The following is a 17697-nucleotide window of genomic DNA, read 5'->3' as shown; positions in this document are numbered from 1 at the left end:
TTTGATAGCTTCTTCCCTAGGGATCCATTTTACCTCAGCTGACCATTCCCAAGGTTACAGCCAATATCCCTGACACACCTAACAACTATACCCTCCCTCTAAACCCAAACCAAACATTCCACTCTCTAAGCAGCACCACCCATTTTTCTAGTTCACTCATTCTAGCACTTAACTCCATCCATCCATCCATCCTGCCACATTCCTTCTGTCCCTCCTCGCATCATGTGCACACCTCCTTCCAACCAACTTAGATGCCATGTCCCACCATTACAAGCCTTCACTTGCATTTAGTCAGCTTCTGTTCCTCCCTTCATTTATATTGCTCACCAGTCCTAATCAAATCTGACTAGATGAAGATCTGTGTAGTACCTGAAGCTGTGCCACTGAAAGGGCTAGAGAAATATTCAAAGCTGAGCTGATGGGTCTCACTTTACACTCATGACCACCAACCTCAAATAGGCCCATTGTGATTCCTGGCAAGCCTGCTACATGTTTATACTCACTCACTGTTCCACTTTCTTTATGATTCTTTAATACCTTTGTCTTTTTCTTCATACCTCTAATACCTTCTCCCCTTTCACATTTTCAGCTGATGACCTTGTTCTCTGTTTCTCTGGGATAACATGCAATCAGAAGGGAATTTTCGTATGTTCCCACAACCACATCTGTGACCCTATAATGTGCCTGCCTACCTGAGCCTTGATAGACCTTCCTGCCTCTATATAAGACCAGCATCCTTAAATGTGCACTAGGTCCCCATCCTGCCTACTGAGGGACATCAGCCCTTCCAATAATTGTTCTCTTTTGTGTCTGCATTGTAAAATTATCTGTCTCTTTTAGATGAGTCTCATCATATACAAAAATGCTGTTGTATCTTCATTTAAAAACAAACAAGCCCAGCCAAGTGGTTCAGTTGGTTGGAATGTCATCCCATGTACCAAAGGGTTGTAGGTTCGATCTCTGGTCAGGGCACATGTATAAGTTTCAGGTTCGATCCTGGCCAGTGTGCATACAGGAGGCAACTGATTGGTTTCTCTCTCTCTCTCTCTCTCTCTCTCTCTCTCTCTCTCTCTCTCTCAAATCAATAAACATATCCTCAGACGAGAATTTTTTAAAAAGAAAAAATGAAAAACATAAAAGTAGAAACAAACAAATAAAACTCTTAATTCCATATTCCCTCTGGTAACCACCCTTTTTCCTCTTCTCCCTTTTATAGCAAAATTCCTCAGAAGAGTTGTCTGTACAGTTACCAGCAGCCACATGTGGCCATTTGGCACCTGAAATGTGGCTAATCTGAACTGACATATGCTGTATATGTGAAACACACAATAGATTTCAAAGATTTAGAACAAAAGACAGAGTGACAAGTATCCCATTAATAATTATTTCTTTATATTTAGAAATGATATTTTGGTTATGTTGGGTTATATAAAATATATTATCAAAGTTAATTTCACCTGTTTCTTTTTTACTTTTTTAATGTGGCTACTAGAAAATTTAAATTACATATGTGGCTCATATTATGTTTCTATTGAACAGAGCTGTCTAGTCTCCCTGTCTTCAGTTTTTCCTCCTCTTCTCTCTTGAACTCATATCTGTTAGGCTTTGTCCCCATCACTCCACCAAGACCTGTTTTCAAGGTCTCAGTGGTCTTCATTTGCTAAATTCAGTGGTCATTGCCCCATCCTTGTATCTGCAGCACTTGACACAGTTAACCACTGCCTTCTCATGACCACTTCCTTCACAGCCCTCCATTCTGTCCACTTGTCTCTTTATTGGTTCCTCCTCTCCTTGACCTCTCAATGTTGGAGCCCCAGGGCTCAGTCCTATCACATCTTCACTTTCTCCACTAGCCTCCTAGGCAATCTTGTAGGAGTTGGCTTTAATACAATCTATACAAACTACCAAATTTTTGTCTCTAGCCTGGAGTCCTCACCCCCTGAACTCCAGACCCAGTAGAGCCTACTCAAGATGCCCAACTGAGCACTCACACTTCACAACATTCAAAATAGAACCCTTGATGTGCATCCCCTATCTCTCATCCTTCTAGTTGCTCAACCCAAAACTGTTGGAATGGTCTTTTATTCTTCTGCCTTCCTCACGCTTCTAGTTTGACAGCCAGTCTCATCAAATCTACTTTAAAATACAGTATTCCCTCACTTATCACAGGTATTACATTCTAGACCCTCCCCCCGCCCCACGATAGGTGAAAATCTGCAAAGTAGGAACCTTACATTTATTTTAGTATTTATATATATTTTAAGGCTTTATAAACCCTTCCCACATACTTATAAACTGTTCCCAGTCCCTTATTAACCTTTTCCACTCCCTTATTAACCTTTTACACACTTTTATAAACACTACTTATGTTCTTAAACATATTCTACACTCTTAAACCTACGTAACTTTAACAACATACATATACAGTGCCGCAAAATCCCTCAATATAGCGAAAAATCTGCGATAAATAATTAAATGTAATATTTTAAAAATCCCGCGATACAGTGAGGCCGTGATAAGTGAACCGCAATATAGAGAGGGACTACTGTAAATCCAGAATCTGACTATTTCTTACCACTTCCAACACCGCCCCCTGAGCTACGCCTCCCACCCTGGATTAGTACAGCAGCCTGCCCTCGCCTTGTCCCACTGCAGACTACTCTTCCCACAGCATCAGAGCGAGTGTTTTAAAACTGTAGTCAAGTCATGTCACTCTCCTGTTCAGGCTCCCCCAGTGCCTTTCAACTCAGAGAAAACCACAGGGCCCTCCATTTGCTCTCCAACTCCATTTCCCACTGTTCGCCACTTACCTGTTTTGCACCAGCTACCCTGCGACTCGTCCCTGTAATGTCCTACCAGGCTGCTCCCTCTGCCTACAGCAGTCACCCCACATAGCTCTGTGCCCACTCCTGCACTTTCTTTAGTTCTCTGCTCAAATGTCAGACAAGGAGCCCGTTCCTTTCCCAGCCTTTTGCTATCAAACAGGAAGGCCTCCCAACCTGGCCTCCAGACCCCCTTCCTTGCTGCATGTGTCTTCTTAGCAGTTGTCACTCTATACATGTGATACTTATTTACTGATTATTTGGTTTATTGTCTGACTCCTCCACTAGAAAATAAACTCCAAGAGAGTAAGGACTGTCTGTTTTGCTGGGGCCTCAGTGCCTAGAACATTACTGGGTGCATAGTAGGTGTTTGTGTTTGTTGGTGGGATGGATATATAAGCAGAAACACAAGAGTGACAGCTGAAATGTCCATGTCTCAGTTACATGCCTTAATGCGTGGACTTGCTTCCACTGGAAACTTACTCATATAACCACTTGATCATTCAGTTATTTGTCCAACATACACATATTTCTTTTGAGCATCTGTTATGTGCCAGCATAAAATAGATTTCTTTGGGATCATTTATCGGTGCCCAGGTACAAATCAAAGAGATGGGGAGGAGAAAGAATTGGGCTCCAGGCCACAGAGGGCAGGAGCTAGGATACCACTGAGGGGGTCAGAGGGTACGGCAAAGGGTCAGGGTCTCTGGCAGCAAACTTCACTTGCCTTTCACTCTGTCCAGGGCTGCCTCACTCACACAAAGCCAGCAGTGTTCTCACAGATATATGATGGCAAAGGGCCTTCCTGTGCTCTCCCTCAGAGTTCTGTGGGTGGCGGCTTTGCCCTTGGCCAGGATGATACCCACAATGACACACTGCCAATTTCCGATGGTCACAGACCCTTCTGAGCACCTGCCTCAACACTTGCTCCTGGAGTGGAGACTGTCACAAATTTCAGAATATTCAGAACCCAGCTGGGCAAAGAAGCACTGTCCTGACAGCTCCTTCTCTCTTTCCTCTCTTCTAGGCTTTTTAGTGCAATTTTAGAACAAGCAACCAAAGCTGACGGGGCAAATGCTCTAGGAGGGAAAGGGGCTGGATTTGATGTGAAGGCGCTGAGGGCGTTCCGCGTGCTGCGCCCCTTGCGGCTGGTGTCCGGAGTCCCGAGTAAGTAGAGCCATTCTTCTTATGTTGTCACCACCCTCTGCTTTCCTTTGCCCAAATGCCAAGAGCACTTTGCAAAGGAACCTCATTTCCTATAAATGGAGGTTTCTCCTAAATGAGTTTCTTTGCTTTAAAAACTCAATTCTGATGTGAGTCCATTGAAACACACTGTGGTCCCAGCTCCTCTAAACACTTGAGGGGGCGGGAGAGGAACAGCCAAATGAAGAGAGCCTACACAGAGAAAGCAATCCTGTGGCCATCTGAGCAATGCCTGCAAGGCTCTGGGCTGGGAATTTAAATACATTTGTGGCAAAAAGAGCCAGGTGAGCAGACACAGCTAATCCCCAAGGCTTGCAGGGTATTTTAACCAATGGAATTACCTCTGATCTCAGTATTTTCCTAAAGAACAATCAGAAAAGCACGAGTGGATTTTCTAAAACTTGTTTTTCCATTTCTTCCAGCCCCTTCCTCCTCTCACATCAAATGGGGCATCTCTGCCCTCAGAAGCCCTATTTATGGACTCTGCCTGTCATTTTGATAACTGGTTTTACCCAAGGGGTGGAGGGGGTTCAGTAATCTCAAGCAGAAGGGCGTTTAGAGAGCTGTTTCCTATCAGGTACCAGTCACGTGGACAGTTCCCTCCCACTGTCCCCCCAGAAGCCTGTTCCGTCGTGGATGAGCCATCGGCACTGAGCACAGCAACTTCAGGCGCCTTCATCAGCTCCCCCAAACCCCAGCCCAGGTTGCTCCTGCAGGCTAAGTCAGCTTTTGGAGAGTTTATCCTTGTCCGATTTGTGGTATCTGAGCATTATTCTGGACTTGTTTGCAGAGACTTCACACTCTTGCGTCAGCTCCATCAGATCTGACCCAAGAATTAAGACAGAGGAGATCCCTATGGTCAGGCTGAAAGCAAACCAGTTTGGGGATAGAGGCAGGGGTGAGGAAAACAAAGAGTCCCCTGAACTCCCAGCCTTTACCACTACACCAGGGACAGAGCACTTGGTGACATTTTACTGCTTGGTGATATCTCTTAGAGTCCTAAAACCATAGAAATGTGAAGGACCATACATTAAGCTGTTCAGTTCTTTCTGTACATGTACAAAATAGTGAAAAGATATTCTCAAAGTAACTTAACCAGCAGCAGAGCATGGCTAGAGCCAGGTCTCCTGACTTTAAACCAATGTTTTCCTACCATACCACAAGACCTGTTGTAAAGAATTAACGCTTGATTGTCTTAGACTTTTGCACACATATCTTATCTCTTCAATTATAACTCCTCTGTGCCTCATATTGTCTCTGATTTCTGCACAATGCCTAAATGGTCTCTGCTCAATGTAGCGGAATTTAATGAATAAATGAAGCAAGAGTTGGACTGTTTTCTTCACAGCGAGGCCCCCTGGGCAAAGCTTAGGGTCTGTCTTAAACTGGACAGAGAGCTAAGTCACACAAACACATTTAGAGCAGATTCTCTTTCTCTATTTGGCCTTAACCGTTTGGGGCATCTAGGAATAGAACAGTGTATGTGATCACCAAGACCCAATTCCCCTTTTCTAAAACCTAAATTATTTGAGTTTTCTTGGCCAATCAGCCATAACTCAGTAGACCAAAATCAAGAAGTGAGAAGGCAGAGTGGGAGTGACTTTGAACATGACCTTAAGGAGCTTATCATGATGGTGCAGCCAATGTATCAGTGATAGGAACCATGAATTGATTTCAAACTATAGCTAACCAAGCAACAATGGACACAACAAATCTTACCTTGTTGTGTATGTGCTTATTAGGGGCCCACAATTTCAGAGCATTGTGCTGGGTATGAGGACATATCATAAAGCATAAATATGGTTCCTTCAATCGAGGAATATGACAATGTAATGAAAGAGTATATCAGTCAGCGTTTGCTGCAGGAGCAAACAATCACAAACTCACAATGACTTACAACCAGAAACTATACTTATACTTGGCTCGTGGTATGTGAGGATGTTGGCCAGCTGCTGGGCTCAGCCAGGTTGTGCATGCCATCTCATTCCAGAGCCCAGTTTGAAGAAGCAGCCAGCTTGCAGGCCACATTGTTCTCATGGCAGAGGGCAGATAGATGCTCACAGAGGGGGCATAGAGCTAAACCACACAAGCGTATTTTGTTTTTGCTCAAATGTGGCTTATATTACAGCTGCTCACATTTCAGTAGCCAAAGCAAGTCACATAGCTATCTTTGTCCTAAAGATAATGGGACAAAGAAATATAGTGTATTTACAAAAAAGAATAGGTGAGTAATTGTGAACAAACAGTAAAATCTATCACAGAGGGATTGAGGAGATTGTTATTAACAGAAATAGTTACAGTAATTACTCTAGTACAGAGATTCTTAATTAGGGATGCATATGTTTGGGAGCCACTCATGCTTTAACACATTAAAAGGAGAGTTCGATAGATTAGCTGGGGATCCACTATAGAAGAAACTTCCTAAAGAAGATGTCTAGTCTCCACATGCATTTAAATAATGATGAGACTATATTGTTGTGGTCAGGAAGAGATAACACCTTTTGGAATTCTCTTATCAGGAAGTTGAACACATGATAAAGTCCCTCAAATATATGGCCCTGCTATTATCTGCCATGCAGATATCAGGTAGATATTTTTTGTTATTAAAGATGATAACACTGAGATGGTTTTGCAGTTGTGGGCAGCCTTAAAAGTAACTCCACACTTATGCATGGGACTAATGACTGTGTCTTCTTTTCTGTGGGTCACCAGTAAAAAGGGAACAGTTCTTTTTGGAGCTTCAAGAAAGGGCTAATCCAGCCTTTCAAGCTTTCTCAATAAAATAGTGTCTGTGTGACTTTTTGAAATACTGAAGTAAGTAGACCAAGGTGAAAGTGTGTACTGTACTAGTTTGGTTGATATTATCTAGGAAAATGTCAGCAATATCTCCTGTACTACAAACCTAGCAAATGCCTCCTTCTCCCGTTTCTCATAACTTAAGGTTATCTCCTTTTAGATTTCAGCAAAACTCTTCCAAAGCGTTGCCTTTACTTGTTATCTCTCATTCTGTCTTACCATTCTCTCTTGAATGCACTCCACTCAGGCTAACCTTACCATTGCACCAAAGCATCTCGCATGGAGACCACCATGATTTCCATGTTACCGAATCTAGAGGTCTGTTCTCCTGCCATTTTGCTTGACTGTCTGCAGCATTGGGTCATCTCTTATCTTTGAAGCACTGTGATCACTTGGCTTTTGGAATACTATCGTTCTTAGTTCTGCCCTTACTGCACTTATTTTTCCTTCTCAGAATTATTTGCTGATTTCTCCCTCACCTGCTCATCCTCTTAACATTGGGGAGCTCCAGGGGTCAAGCCTCAGACCTCTTCTCTATCTACATTCAGACCCTAGTTAGCATGTCTAATCTCATGGCATTAAATGTTAGCTCTATATCTTCTAATTACAAGCAACTGAGTGTCACCAGCCAGACCTCTCCTCTAAACTCCAGACTTATATACCTACTTGCCTACTCCATTTTTTTCAGTCATATATCTAATAAGTATCTTGAATTTAACAGCATCCATAACAAACCTCCCCGTCTTCCCAACATCTTTCCCATCCTGATAAATATCAGCCTCATCCTTCTAGCTACTCAAGCCAAAAATCTTTTCTTTCTTTCTTTCTTTCTTTCACCCTTTGCATCCAGCCCATTGGAAAGTCCTATCAGCCATACATTCAAACTATATTGAGAATCAGATTGTTTCTCACCATGTCCACATTCACTTGGCTGCCAGCCACATGATTATAGCAGCCTCCTAACTGCAGGCTCTGCTTCCACCCTTGCCCTTTGTACAGCCTAGTCTTGACATAGCAGCCAAAATGGTCCTCCTAACATATTGTACATGTCTCTGTTCTTCTTAGAAACTTCCACGGCTTCCCTGACTCACTGAGTGAGACCCGAAGTCTGCAAGGCCCTACATGATCGACACCCACCCCCCATCTCCTTCCATCTTCCCTTTCTCCCTCCTTGCCTGCCTCATTGACCTTCTTGCTGTGAATCCCACATCCTAAACTCACTGCATCGTAGGGCCTTTGCACCTGCTGCTTCTCCTGTCTCGATGCCCTCACTTAGCTGTCCATGTGGCTGGCTCGCTCACCTCCTTCTGTCTCTATGAACTGTCCTCTTATCAGAGTGGCCTTCCCTCACCACCTATAATATTTCAGCCTCCTCACATTTCTGCCCCTTCCCTGCTTTTTTCTTCCCATATCACTTTTCACCATCTGTCATACTATACACTTACTTTTTTATTTATGACCCCTTGCCTCACCAGACTATAACCTCCATGAGGACAGTTTTTGTTTTGTTCACTGCTATATCCTCTTTATAGAATGGCTGGCTACTGTGACTTGGCCCCTGGTGGCTGAGTGGCATTGTTACACATAGCAGTTACTGGAAACTAACAGGCTCACTAAAATGATGCTAATGCTGAAAGACTTTCCATTTTTATGTGCCTTTTTAGCTTTCCCAAGGGGTTTTCCTTCTTGTATCTTATTTAGTCTTCATGACAATTGTATGATATGTATATAATACACATAGGAGATGTGTATATATTGAAGTGATTATTTCTTGTAACAAATAGGTTAATTGGGAGGTTTATGGGATTTATAACACTAAGCCCAAAAGTTGCCATTAACTTTTAAATGTCCATATGGGTATTAAATACCATGGGAATCTTAAGGTCACAGATTATGGAGGGGATGAGATGATTGTGAGGGTACAAGTTCATGAGTCACTTATTCATTTGTTCAACAAAACCTATGAGTGCCTAATTTATGTAAGATTTTGTAGCCGTCACAGCAGATGCAGGAATGAGTTGGATGCAAAGTGTGTTCTCAAAGATCCTGAACTGTAAAAGAAAAAATCTTTATAGAATCGATGGTATGGAACAAAAATTGGAGAGTGACACCCTCCCCAAAAAACCTCCAGTAAGATGGGATGAATTCCATAGCAAGCATGCTTTGGAGGCACTGCATTTCTGGGGGTGAGGATAAAGTCAGGAATGGCTTCTTGGAGGGGGTGGCAGTTGGGATGGGTCCTGAAGGATAAGCAAGCAGGGATATTCCAGGAAATCACGACTGTGGCCCTGGATTGGGCACAGTAAGGCTATATAGTTTAGGGCTTGATCTCACTGTGGATATGGAAATCAGTTGACTCTTTGAATGAAATTCTGGGTAACTGCCAGATCTGACCATTTTGCTTCATTGAGACTCTTCCACGATAGAGGAAATCAGTTCCTACTGCTTGTGAAGCTCTGCTCTTCCACATGGAAGTGCTGTGAAGTGTGCAGGTTGTATCAGCGGACAAGTCACGTGGAACATAAATACTGCACAATGAACATGAACAACAGATACAGAGAGTTGTGATTAAGTATTTACCATGCGTGTGCAAGGAGTGCCTTTGTTTGTGGAGCAATAAGGAAGGGGTCATTTCCTCCTTTTCATATCATCCAACATGCCCTCCTGGAGAAGAACTCTCAGGAGTGGACTGAATGAAGGGAGCAGACAGAGGGACGTGAGAAAGTGTCTGCTAGATTTGTGAGGTCTTTGACAAAGCACACCGCAGCCCAGACTTGATCTGATGATGCCTGGGATTGAACAGTCAGTCACCTTTATGCAAGACCAGCACCAGCCCTGGAGAACACCATCTGCTCACCATGAACACTTACTGGGCACTTCCTTTGAGTGCAGCACTAAGCAAGGCACTGGGAACACAGACATTCATAGGATACTATCCTCATCTGTCAAAGTACTTGAGTGCTTTCAACACTTTTCACAGGATACATGTTTTCCTGTGATACAACTTTTTTTAAGGCTAGCTTTTCTTCCTGTTTTTCTTGCTTAGGTTAGAACTGTTTTCTGAAAACAAATCAGCGCCAATCAGCCGACAAGTATCTGATGAGTGGATACTGTATAGAAGGCACCAGCAGACCCCAGACAGTGGTTTTGAACATGAGCTATTGAATCAGACTGTCTGGCTTCTGCCTCAACTTTCTCTGTACCCTTGGAAAAGCTACTAAGCTTCTCTGTGACTTAGTTTCCTCATCTAAAATGGGAATAATAATATAACTTATTCCATATGTTGTTAGAAAAACCAAATTAGTTAATGCATGCAAAGCATTTTAAGAATGCCTTGTGTATGGTAAGAGCTCAGTTAAATGGTAGCTGTTGCATTACATTATGTTATATTATTTACATTATATTATGCATGTAAAATAGAAATATATGACAAGATCCCTACCAAGACCAAAGATAAAGAATATTCAAGCATTAAGTTATCAACCTGAGACCAAAAAATACCAGAGAAGCATGTGTATGATTGCACAGATAATGAAATGGACTCAAGGGACAAGTCCCAGGGACTGTGGCAATCCAGAAAAGTTTATGAAGGAGTTAATATTTGAGATGATCCTTGAGGCTTATGTAGAAGAGGTAGGGACGGAGATGAAAGGATACTGGAGTGAACCCCTCATGTATTTGTGTCATCAGTTGTCAAGCTGCCTTTGCTCTGAGAAATCACCCAGAGAACAGTGTAGAATTTTACACCAGGTTTATTGAAGGAAAGGAGGAAGGGAAAGGGGTTATAGATAAGAGGAAAACTGCGAGTCCAACCTGAGGACCCGTAGGAATAAGGGAAAGAGAAAATAAGAACTTCTGGTCTACCTCAAAGACCTTTTAATCTCCTGCCTTGTGCCTGTAGGCACCGTCTCCACCCCTTTCTGAACATACATTTCGGTTAGCGTGAGTTTACCCATCAACACATTCAACAGGTTATTTACATCTCTTCGCTTTTCCCCAGTCAATATGTCATGCTAGGCCCATCAACATTTCTTCTGGGAATGAGCAAAGTCCATTTTTATTTCTTATGGGAGAAGCTGGGACCAGGTTAATTTGCATATAGTTCATTTGCATATGTCAAAAGTCCCGGCAGGCGGTCCAGCCGCTGCCACTGTGTTTTGACAATGAAATAACAGGAAGTGTAGGCAGCACAGATGCCCCGAAGGAACTGGGCTGGAGGGAGTAGCCTTTGGAATGAGATGAAGCACCATGCATGGAGCTTGCACAGCCGTAGTAGAAGCCGCGGTAGAAGCCACACTCCCTCCCGCCAGTCATGCTGACCAGACCACCATGTTCTGACAACCAATACAGGCCAGCCCAGGCCAGCACATCGGTCTCTGTGCGAACCAAACCACTCTGGAGGAGGAAGTAATGAGAACCCAGAAGCAGTGAGAACCAGAGGAGAAAAGTCTTCAGGGAACAGACTGTGGGTCCAGGATTCCAAGCCAATACGCAGCTTTCTCAACAACCACTGCTGTTCCCTCTGCATTGGAAACATTTAAAAGACTGCACTGCAGAGAAATAGCTAAACGTCTCAAAAGAATGTTCAAATGGATGATGGACCTTGAATACCAGGGAGGTTTTTTAAGCCAACCTGGATATAGGTAGCTGGTAGCCAAGTTGGGTTCAGCACCAGATCAAAGCAGCCACATTGTCCTGCCTGCCCTGCACAACCTTCCTTCCACAGGCCAGGCCCCAGGCTTCCCGCGCTGTGAGCACTCTGCTAGAGACCTTATGTTGCAAAACACCCAACACTCTCCTTTTATTGTTAGTGGTGGAATGGGATCCTTGACTTCAGGCTTCCTGCTGCAAAGGGGAAAAGCTCGCCCAAGTGCCCAGATGAACCACTCATCCTGTGATGCAGATTTTCCTGTAGAATGGGTTCTCGCCCCTTGGGGCTTAGTAACTGTGAAATTGGCAACGCTGATTAGTTAGCACTGCCGGTTAATCAGGCTCACTGGGGGCATATTAGAGCCTCTGAAAACAACTTTTCTGAGTGTTTTCACACTTCGATAATTCAGAAGTAGCCATGCCATCCTGCCTGAAATTTGCTTTTCGGTAAGTCAGGCCACCGTGGATTTGCAGTCACCATTACTGCTCCCAAGACAGTGTTTTGTGGCCCAGGGGGAGGCCCACACTGCTACGGAGGTGGAAAGCTTGGGCACCAGACATGGTCCCCACGAATAGCTCGTACTGTCACTTGTATTTAAGGACACCTCACCATTCCAGATTTGATGGGGGAAAGTCTGTCTAGAGCTGATACTCATAAATCAAGTAACTCAGCCCCCTGAAATGTATACATTTTGGGAACTGAGTTACAGACAAGATCCCTAAGTCACATCAGAGACTCAGACCCACTTCACTTCCCAGCTTTCTCCACTGCCTGTGTCATCATTTCTTAGACCTCCCTTTGCTCCTGGCTGATGTGACTTAAGGTCCTGAAGTGTCAACGTGATGTCGGTGGTGCAATCACCCGTAAGTGAAGTGAGCAGAAGACTCGGACTCCAGCCCTGCCTTTTCTCCTAACTACCTCGCTGACCTTGGGCAGGTCAGTTCTCTCTCTGGCCCTCTTGTCCACAGCTATGACTTGAAGGGCCTGGATTGGCTGGCCTCTGTGTCATCTTCCTCCTCCCATGTCCTCCTCTCCACACCAGCTTATAGCCCTTGCCTTTGGCAAGCCTTCTTGCCTCTCCACCCTCTGCTCTTCTTCCCCTTTTCTTTCCCTTGGCATTGGCCCTCTTTTCCCCCTCACTTTCTATTTTGCTTCCTGTGCCTTTTCATCCCTTTTGTTCTAAAGAGGTCTTACATGTCTGAGGACCTTAGACCTAAATGAAGGAACACTTATAAGGCTACTTACAAGGACAGGACCATGGGCAGAGGGCCACACATATGTCCATCTCTCACTCTACTTCTAACAGGGCCACGGACTGCCCAGGCCTACTGCCCACCCCCTTCAGAAATCCTTTCTGCGGCATCTTCTAGACCCACTTCTCTACCACTTCTTTCACTGAAACAGGTAGTAACAAAACCTTGTTCCCTACATTCATCTCATGGTGCCGTACCTGAATTAGAATGTCTGAGTGGTAGGATACTAGACATCTGGTCCAATTAAGTTTCCACTCTTCAGATAGACACATCAAAGCTTGACAAACTAAATGGCTTTCTCAAGGTGGCACGGCTACCCTATGGCAGGCAGACAGGACTCTTGATTCCTGCACAATCTGTGGAAGGCTGGTGGCAGCCCTCAAGGGACCCTCTGGTTTTGTAGTCTTTGGAGGTTTCGGAGCTCCCTCACACACATTAATTCACAGCCCCTCCAAGAGGGAAGCAAGCCTAGGGAATGTCAGTGTTCCCACCCCGGGCAGCCCTGGGTTTGTGTTTGCTAAGGTGGAGCAGAGCCCTCTGGAGGCCAGCTGTGAACAGCATGACCTGTAACATTCCAAACAGGTTGACTGGCTGGCTTTGCTCTGAAGAGTCTGAAGTCAGCTCTGGTGTGGGCACAGCTTGCCTATCAGACACAGAACAGAATTTAGAATAGGACCCCACATTCCCTGTTCCCATCTCTCAACACCTTTCATGTTCACTGCATCTAGGAATTGATGCTTGCCCTTTCCCTGTCACCCAGTGTGATTCCTGATCTTCCACTGCAGCCCTGCTCTCTGATTCGGCAGCTCTTGTCCCTCTCCCAGGTGCCTCTGAATGGGCCCCTTGACTGGAGTTCAGGAGTGCAGTTACAGTCCCAGCTCTGCCAGCACCCTTTCTATTCCCTGCTTTGTGCTTTGCCTCAGTCAATCTACAAAGTGAGATTAATAATGGGTATTGCGTGCATAGGGAGAAGATATTACCTATAAAGTCCCATGTGCTTCTAGCACCAATGCCTCTTTTCAATCCACCTTTTGGAGAGAGACGTTATGGCTTGCAATGAGCTACAGCATGAGGTAGTCAGAAAAGAAAGATGACCCAGATGCATCAAAGCGAGTTCATTTAAACAATGAGCATGTTTCAAAAGTTCCGGTCCTGCTGTCATGGAGTTTCGCTGAGAAGTTATTGAATATCAATAACAGAATGTGACTAAACTGGGAAAGTCTCTATTATGTGGTGTTCTACATACAATAGCTTACAAAATAATAATGACAAAGAATGCATTCAATAACACAATAACTTCACACATTTACTGAAGTGCACAGACATTTTCCCCAGTGATGAAAAGGTCCCATTTTGATTTGAGAACAAAATGTAGGTGGTGATAAATGTTAGGGTTATCACCAACTAAAAGCAATATACAGCATCAGTTACAGGCTTTCAGACTCCAAGAGCTTTATTCATTGATTAATTGGCCCATGGAGCAGGAAGGCAGGGACATTACCCCTAATTCACAGATAGGCAAGTACAATCTCAAGTGCTTCTCCTAGACTAATGAAGATGGGGTAGTGGAGTAATGGAGAAAGGCTCAGACTCTTTTCCAGGTCCCAGATACACCTTGCAAGATTCTGCCACCTGCTGTTGGGAGGAAAACAGCTTTCTCAGTAGGGTGCCCATCTGGCTTTAGAGAGTGAGGATAGTTAATAGTTCAGGTGTTGGTTCCTTTATGTTTTGAGTGTTCATGGACCCGTTTGCCACAGAGACTGAAGAGAAATGGTATTACTGTGACCTGAGGGATTTGTGATGATGGGGGAGGCACTCTGGGCTTGTAGGTGAGGAGACCAGGGCTCTAAGTCGGGCCAGCAGTGTGACCTTACCTTCTGACCTCTGACCCTCAGTTTCCTCATCTGAGGAAGTTATTCTGAGTAGTATCATTCTGTGCTTCAACAACAGAGAACAGCAGTGATCTGAGAATTTTTAAATCACTCATTCTAGGTGTAGTCATGGATAGGGTGTGATCTTTGACAAATGCCTTCACTATTGCAGCTCCCCAATGCAGTGACAATCAGTCCAGAGGTGGGAGAATATGTCATACAGTAAGTCAGTAATATTTGTTAAGCACTGACCACACACCCAGGACCATAGCAGGTGGTACTACTCACAAAGGAAGATAGAGCTTGTTCAATTCAGGAAGCTCCTTAATGGATTCTCCTTTGTGCCTGGCTGTTCCCTAAAGACTCCCAAACACAAAAGAACAACCAGCAGCAAGGTCACTGTAAATTTAAAATAACAGTAATATTAAAGGCCACTTAGGCTTACAAGTGGCCCGTACTTTATAAATGCTGCAGGGAAAAATGAGAGGAAAGGAAATGAAGATACAGTGAGGTCAGTGTCCCATGAAGTGATCAATACACAGAACATGAGCCCCATGAACCTGTCATTCTTGGTTCATTCCCTCTCACTGATTCATGACAACTAGTGGCTGAGGACATAGACAGGGGAGTCCTATTATTAGCTGTGTGCCTCCATTTTCTGACCTATAAATCATGGTTCAAATTGCACTTACCTCATGGAGTTGTGAGTGTTAAATAACTAAGTGCTTGTAAAGCGTTTAGAACTGTGCTTAACACATAAAAAGCATTTAGCAAATGTTAGATATTAATATTCCTGCGGGTACAACTTCCTTTCTGCCTACCTCAGGCTCCAAGGTGGATTGATTGAGGAAAGGGAACTTTTACACATGATTTTTTTTTAATCGACCTTATTGAAGTACTATTCATATTCAGTAAAGTTTATACATTTTAAGTGTATAAATTTGCAATAACCTTACAACAGCATAATTTATTTACCTAGCCCTTATCCTGTGTGATTGTTACACATCTTTTACTTATACATGTATTATAAGCCCCACTTTGCAATGTTAATATTTTTGCCTTAATCAGCCAGTTATCTTTAAAGTAAATTATGAGAAAAAAACAAAGCACAGTCCTTTTTATTTTTTTATCCACTCATTGACCATTTCTGGTGCTCTCCACTCCTTTCTGTAAATCCAAGTTGCTTTCTGGTATCAGCATCCTCTAGCATTTCTATATCACAGGTCTGAGCTGGTGAATCATCTCAGCTTTCACTATCTGTCAATGTCTTCATCACATCCTCTTTTGGAAGAATTTTTTTTAATTTATTTATTGGGGTGACATTTTTAAATAATATTTTCTAAATTTCAAATTTACAGTTCTGTAATACATCATCTGCACGATGTGCTCACCACTCAAGGTCTAATCTCTTTCCATCACCATATGTATTTGATCCCCATTACCCTCTTTGTCCTCCCCCCCTTCCCCTCTGATAACCACCATTCTGTGTCTATGAGTTTGTTTGTTTGTTGCTTTGTTTTATATTACACATATAAGTGAAGTCATATGGTTTGTATCTTTTTCCACCTGATTTATTTCACATAGCATGATACTCTAAGGTCCACCCATGTCGTAGCAAATGGCAGTATTTCACCTTTCTTATGACTGAGTAGTATGATATTCCATTATATATATGTGTGTGTGTATAACACACACACACACACACACACAATATCATATCTTCATCATCCAGTCATCCATCAAAGGACATTTAGGTTGTATCCAACCACATAGAATGCTGCAATGAACATAGGAGTACTTATATCCTTACAAATAAATGTTCTTAAATTTTTCAGGTAGATATCCAGAAAAGGGATTGCTGGGTCACATTCTTAATTTTTTGAGGACCCTCCATTCTGTTTTCCATAGTGTTTATACCAACTTACATTCCTGTCAGCAATGTGTGAGGGTTCCTTTTTCTCCAATACTTGTTATCTTGTCGTATTGATGATAGCCTTTCTAACGGGTGTGAGGTGGTATCTCATTATGGTTTTGATTTGAATTTCCCTAATAGCTAGTGAAGTTGAACATCTTTTCACATATCTGGTGGCCATTGAATGTCTTTTTGGAGAAAGTGTCTGTTCAGGTCCTCTTGACCATTTTTAAATAGTATTGTTTTTTTTTGCTGTTGAGTTGTGTGAGTTTAATTTAATATTTTGGATATTAAACCCTATTGGAGGTATTGTTTGCAAAAATCTCCACTCATTCAGTTGGTTGCCTTTTTCTTTTGTTGATTTTCTTTTCTGTGCCAGAGGTTTTAATTTGATTAGTCCCATTCATTTATTTTAATTTTTACTTTTCTTGCCTTTGGGGTCAAGTTAGAAAAATCCTCTCTGATACCAAGTCCATAGTTTGGTACCTATGTTTTCTTCTATAGTTTGGTACCTATATTTGATCCATTTTGAGTTAATTTGTGTGTATGATGTCAAATAGCAATCTAGTTTTGTTCTTTTGCATGTGGCTTTTCAATTTTTCCCAACATCATTTATTGAAGAGGATTTATTTTCTTCAGTGTATATTTTTGTCTCTTTTATTAAATATTAGTTGTTTACATATATGTGGGTTTATTTCTGGTCTATTAACTCTGTTTCATTGGTCTGTGTGCCTGTTTTTCTTCAAATGTTATTATTGTAGTTTTGTAGTATAATTTGAAGTCAGGGATTGTGATACCTCTGGCTTTATTCTTTTTTCTAAGGATTACTTTGGCTATTTGGGGTGTTTTGTGTTTTCATAGAAATTTGAGGATTTCTTTTTATTTCTGTGAAAAATACTATTGTCATTTTGATGGGGTTTGCATTAAATCTGTATATTTCTTTGGGTAATATAGCCATTTTAATTATGTTGATTCTTCCAATCCATGAACATGGAATATCTTTCCATGTCCTTTTTTGTCTTCAAGTTCTTTCAACAATTTGTTGTAGTTTTCGGTATACAGGTTCTTTACTTCCTTTGCTAAAGTTTTCCCTTGGTATTTTATTTAATTTTTTGTTGGAATTGCAAGTGGAATTGTTTCTTTCTTTTTTTTTTTTTTTATTTCATTGTTAGCATATAGGAACCCAATG

General features: G+C 42.6%; 1 protein-coding gene across 5 annotated transcripts in view; it reads left to right on the top strand.

Annotated features, from left to right (window-relative positions):
* The window catches only part of CACNA1C (calcium voltage-gated channel subunit alpha1 C), a 713310-nt gene that overhangs the window by 473663 nt on the left and 221950 nt on the right, over nt 1-17697 (top strand). For all 5 annotated transcript variants that reach the window (XM_090273794.1, XM_090273795.1, XM_090273796.1 and 2 more), the window contains exon 5: nt 3850-3989. In XM_090273794.1, the coding sequence (XP_090129920.1) occupies nt 3850-3989 (140 nt within the window). The remainder of the gene's footprint in view (nt 1-3849; nt 3990-17697) is intronic.

The sequence above is a fragment of the Furipterus horrens genome, unplaced genomic scaffold (assembly GCF_987537825.1).
Source record: "Furipterus horrens unplaced genomic scaffold, mFurHor1.1.pri manual_scaffold_4, whole genome shotgun sequence".
Classification (NCBI taxonomy): domain Eukaryota; kingdom Metazoa; phylum Chordata; class Mammalia; order Chiroptera; family Furipteridae; genus Furipterus; species Furipterus horrens.
This window is presented reverse-complemented; position numbering and strand designations above follow the sequence as displayed.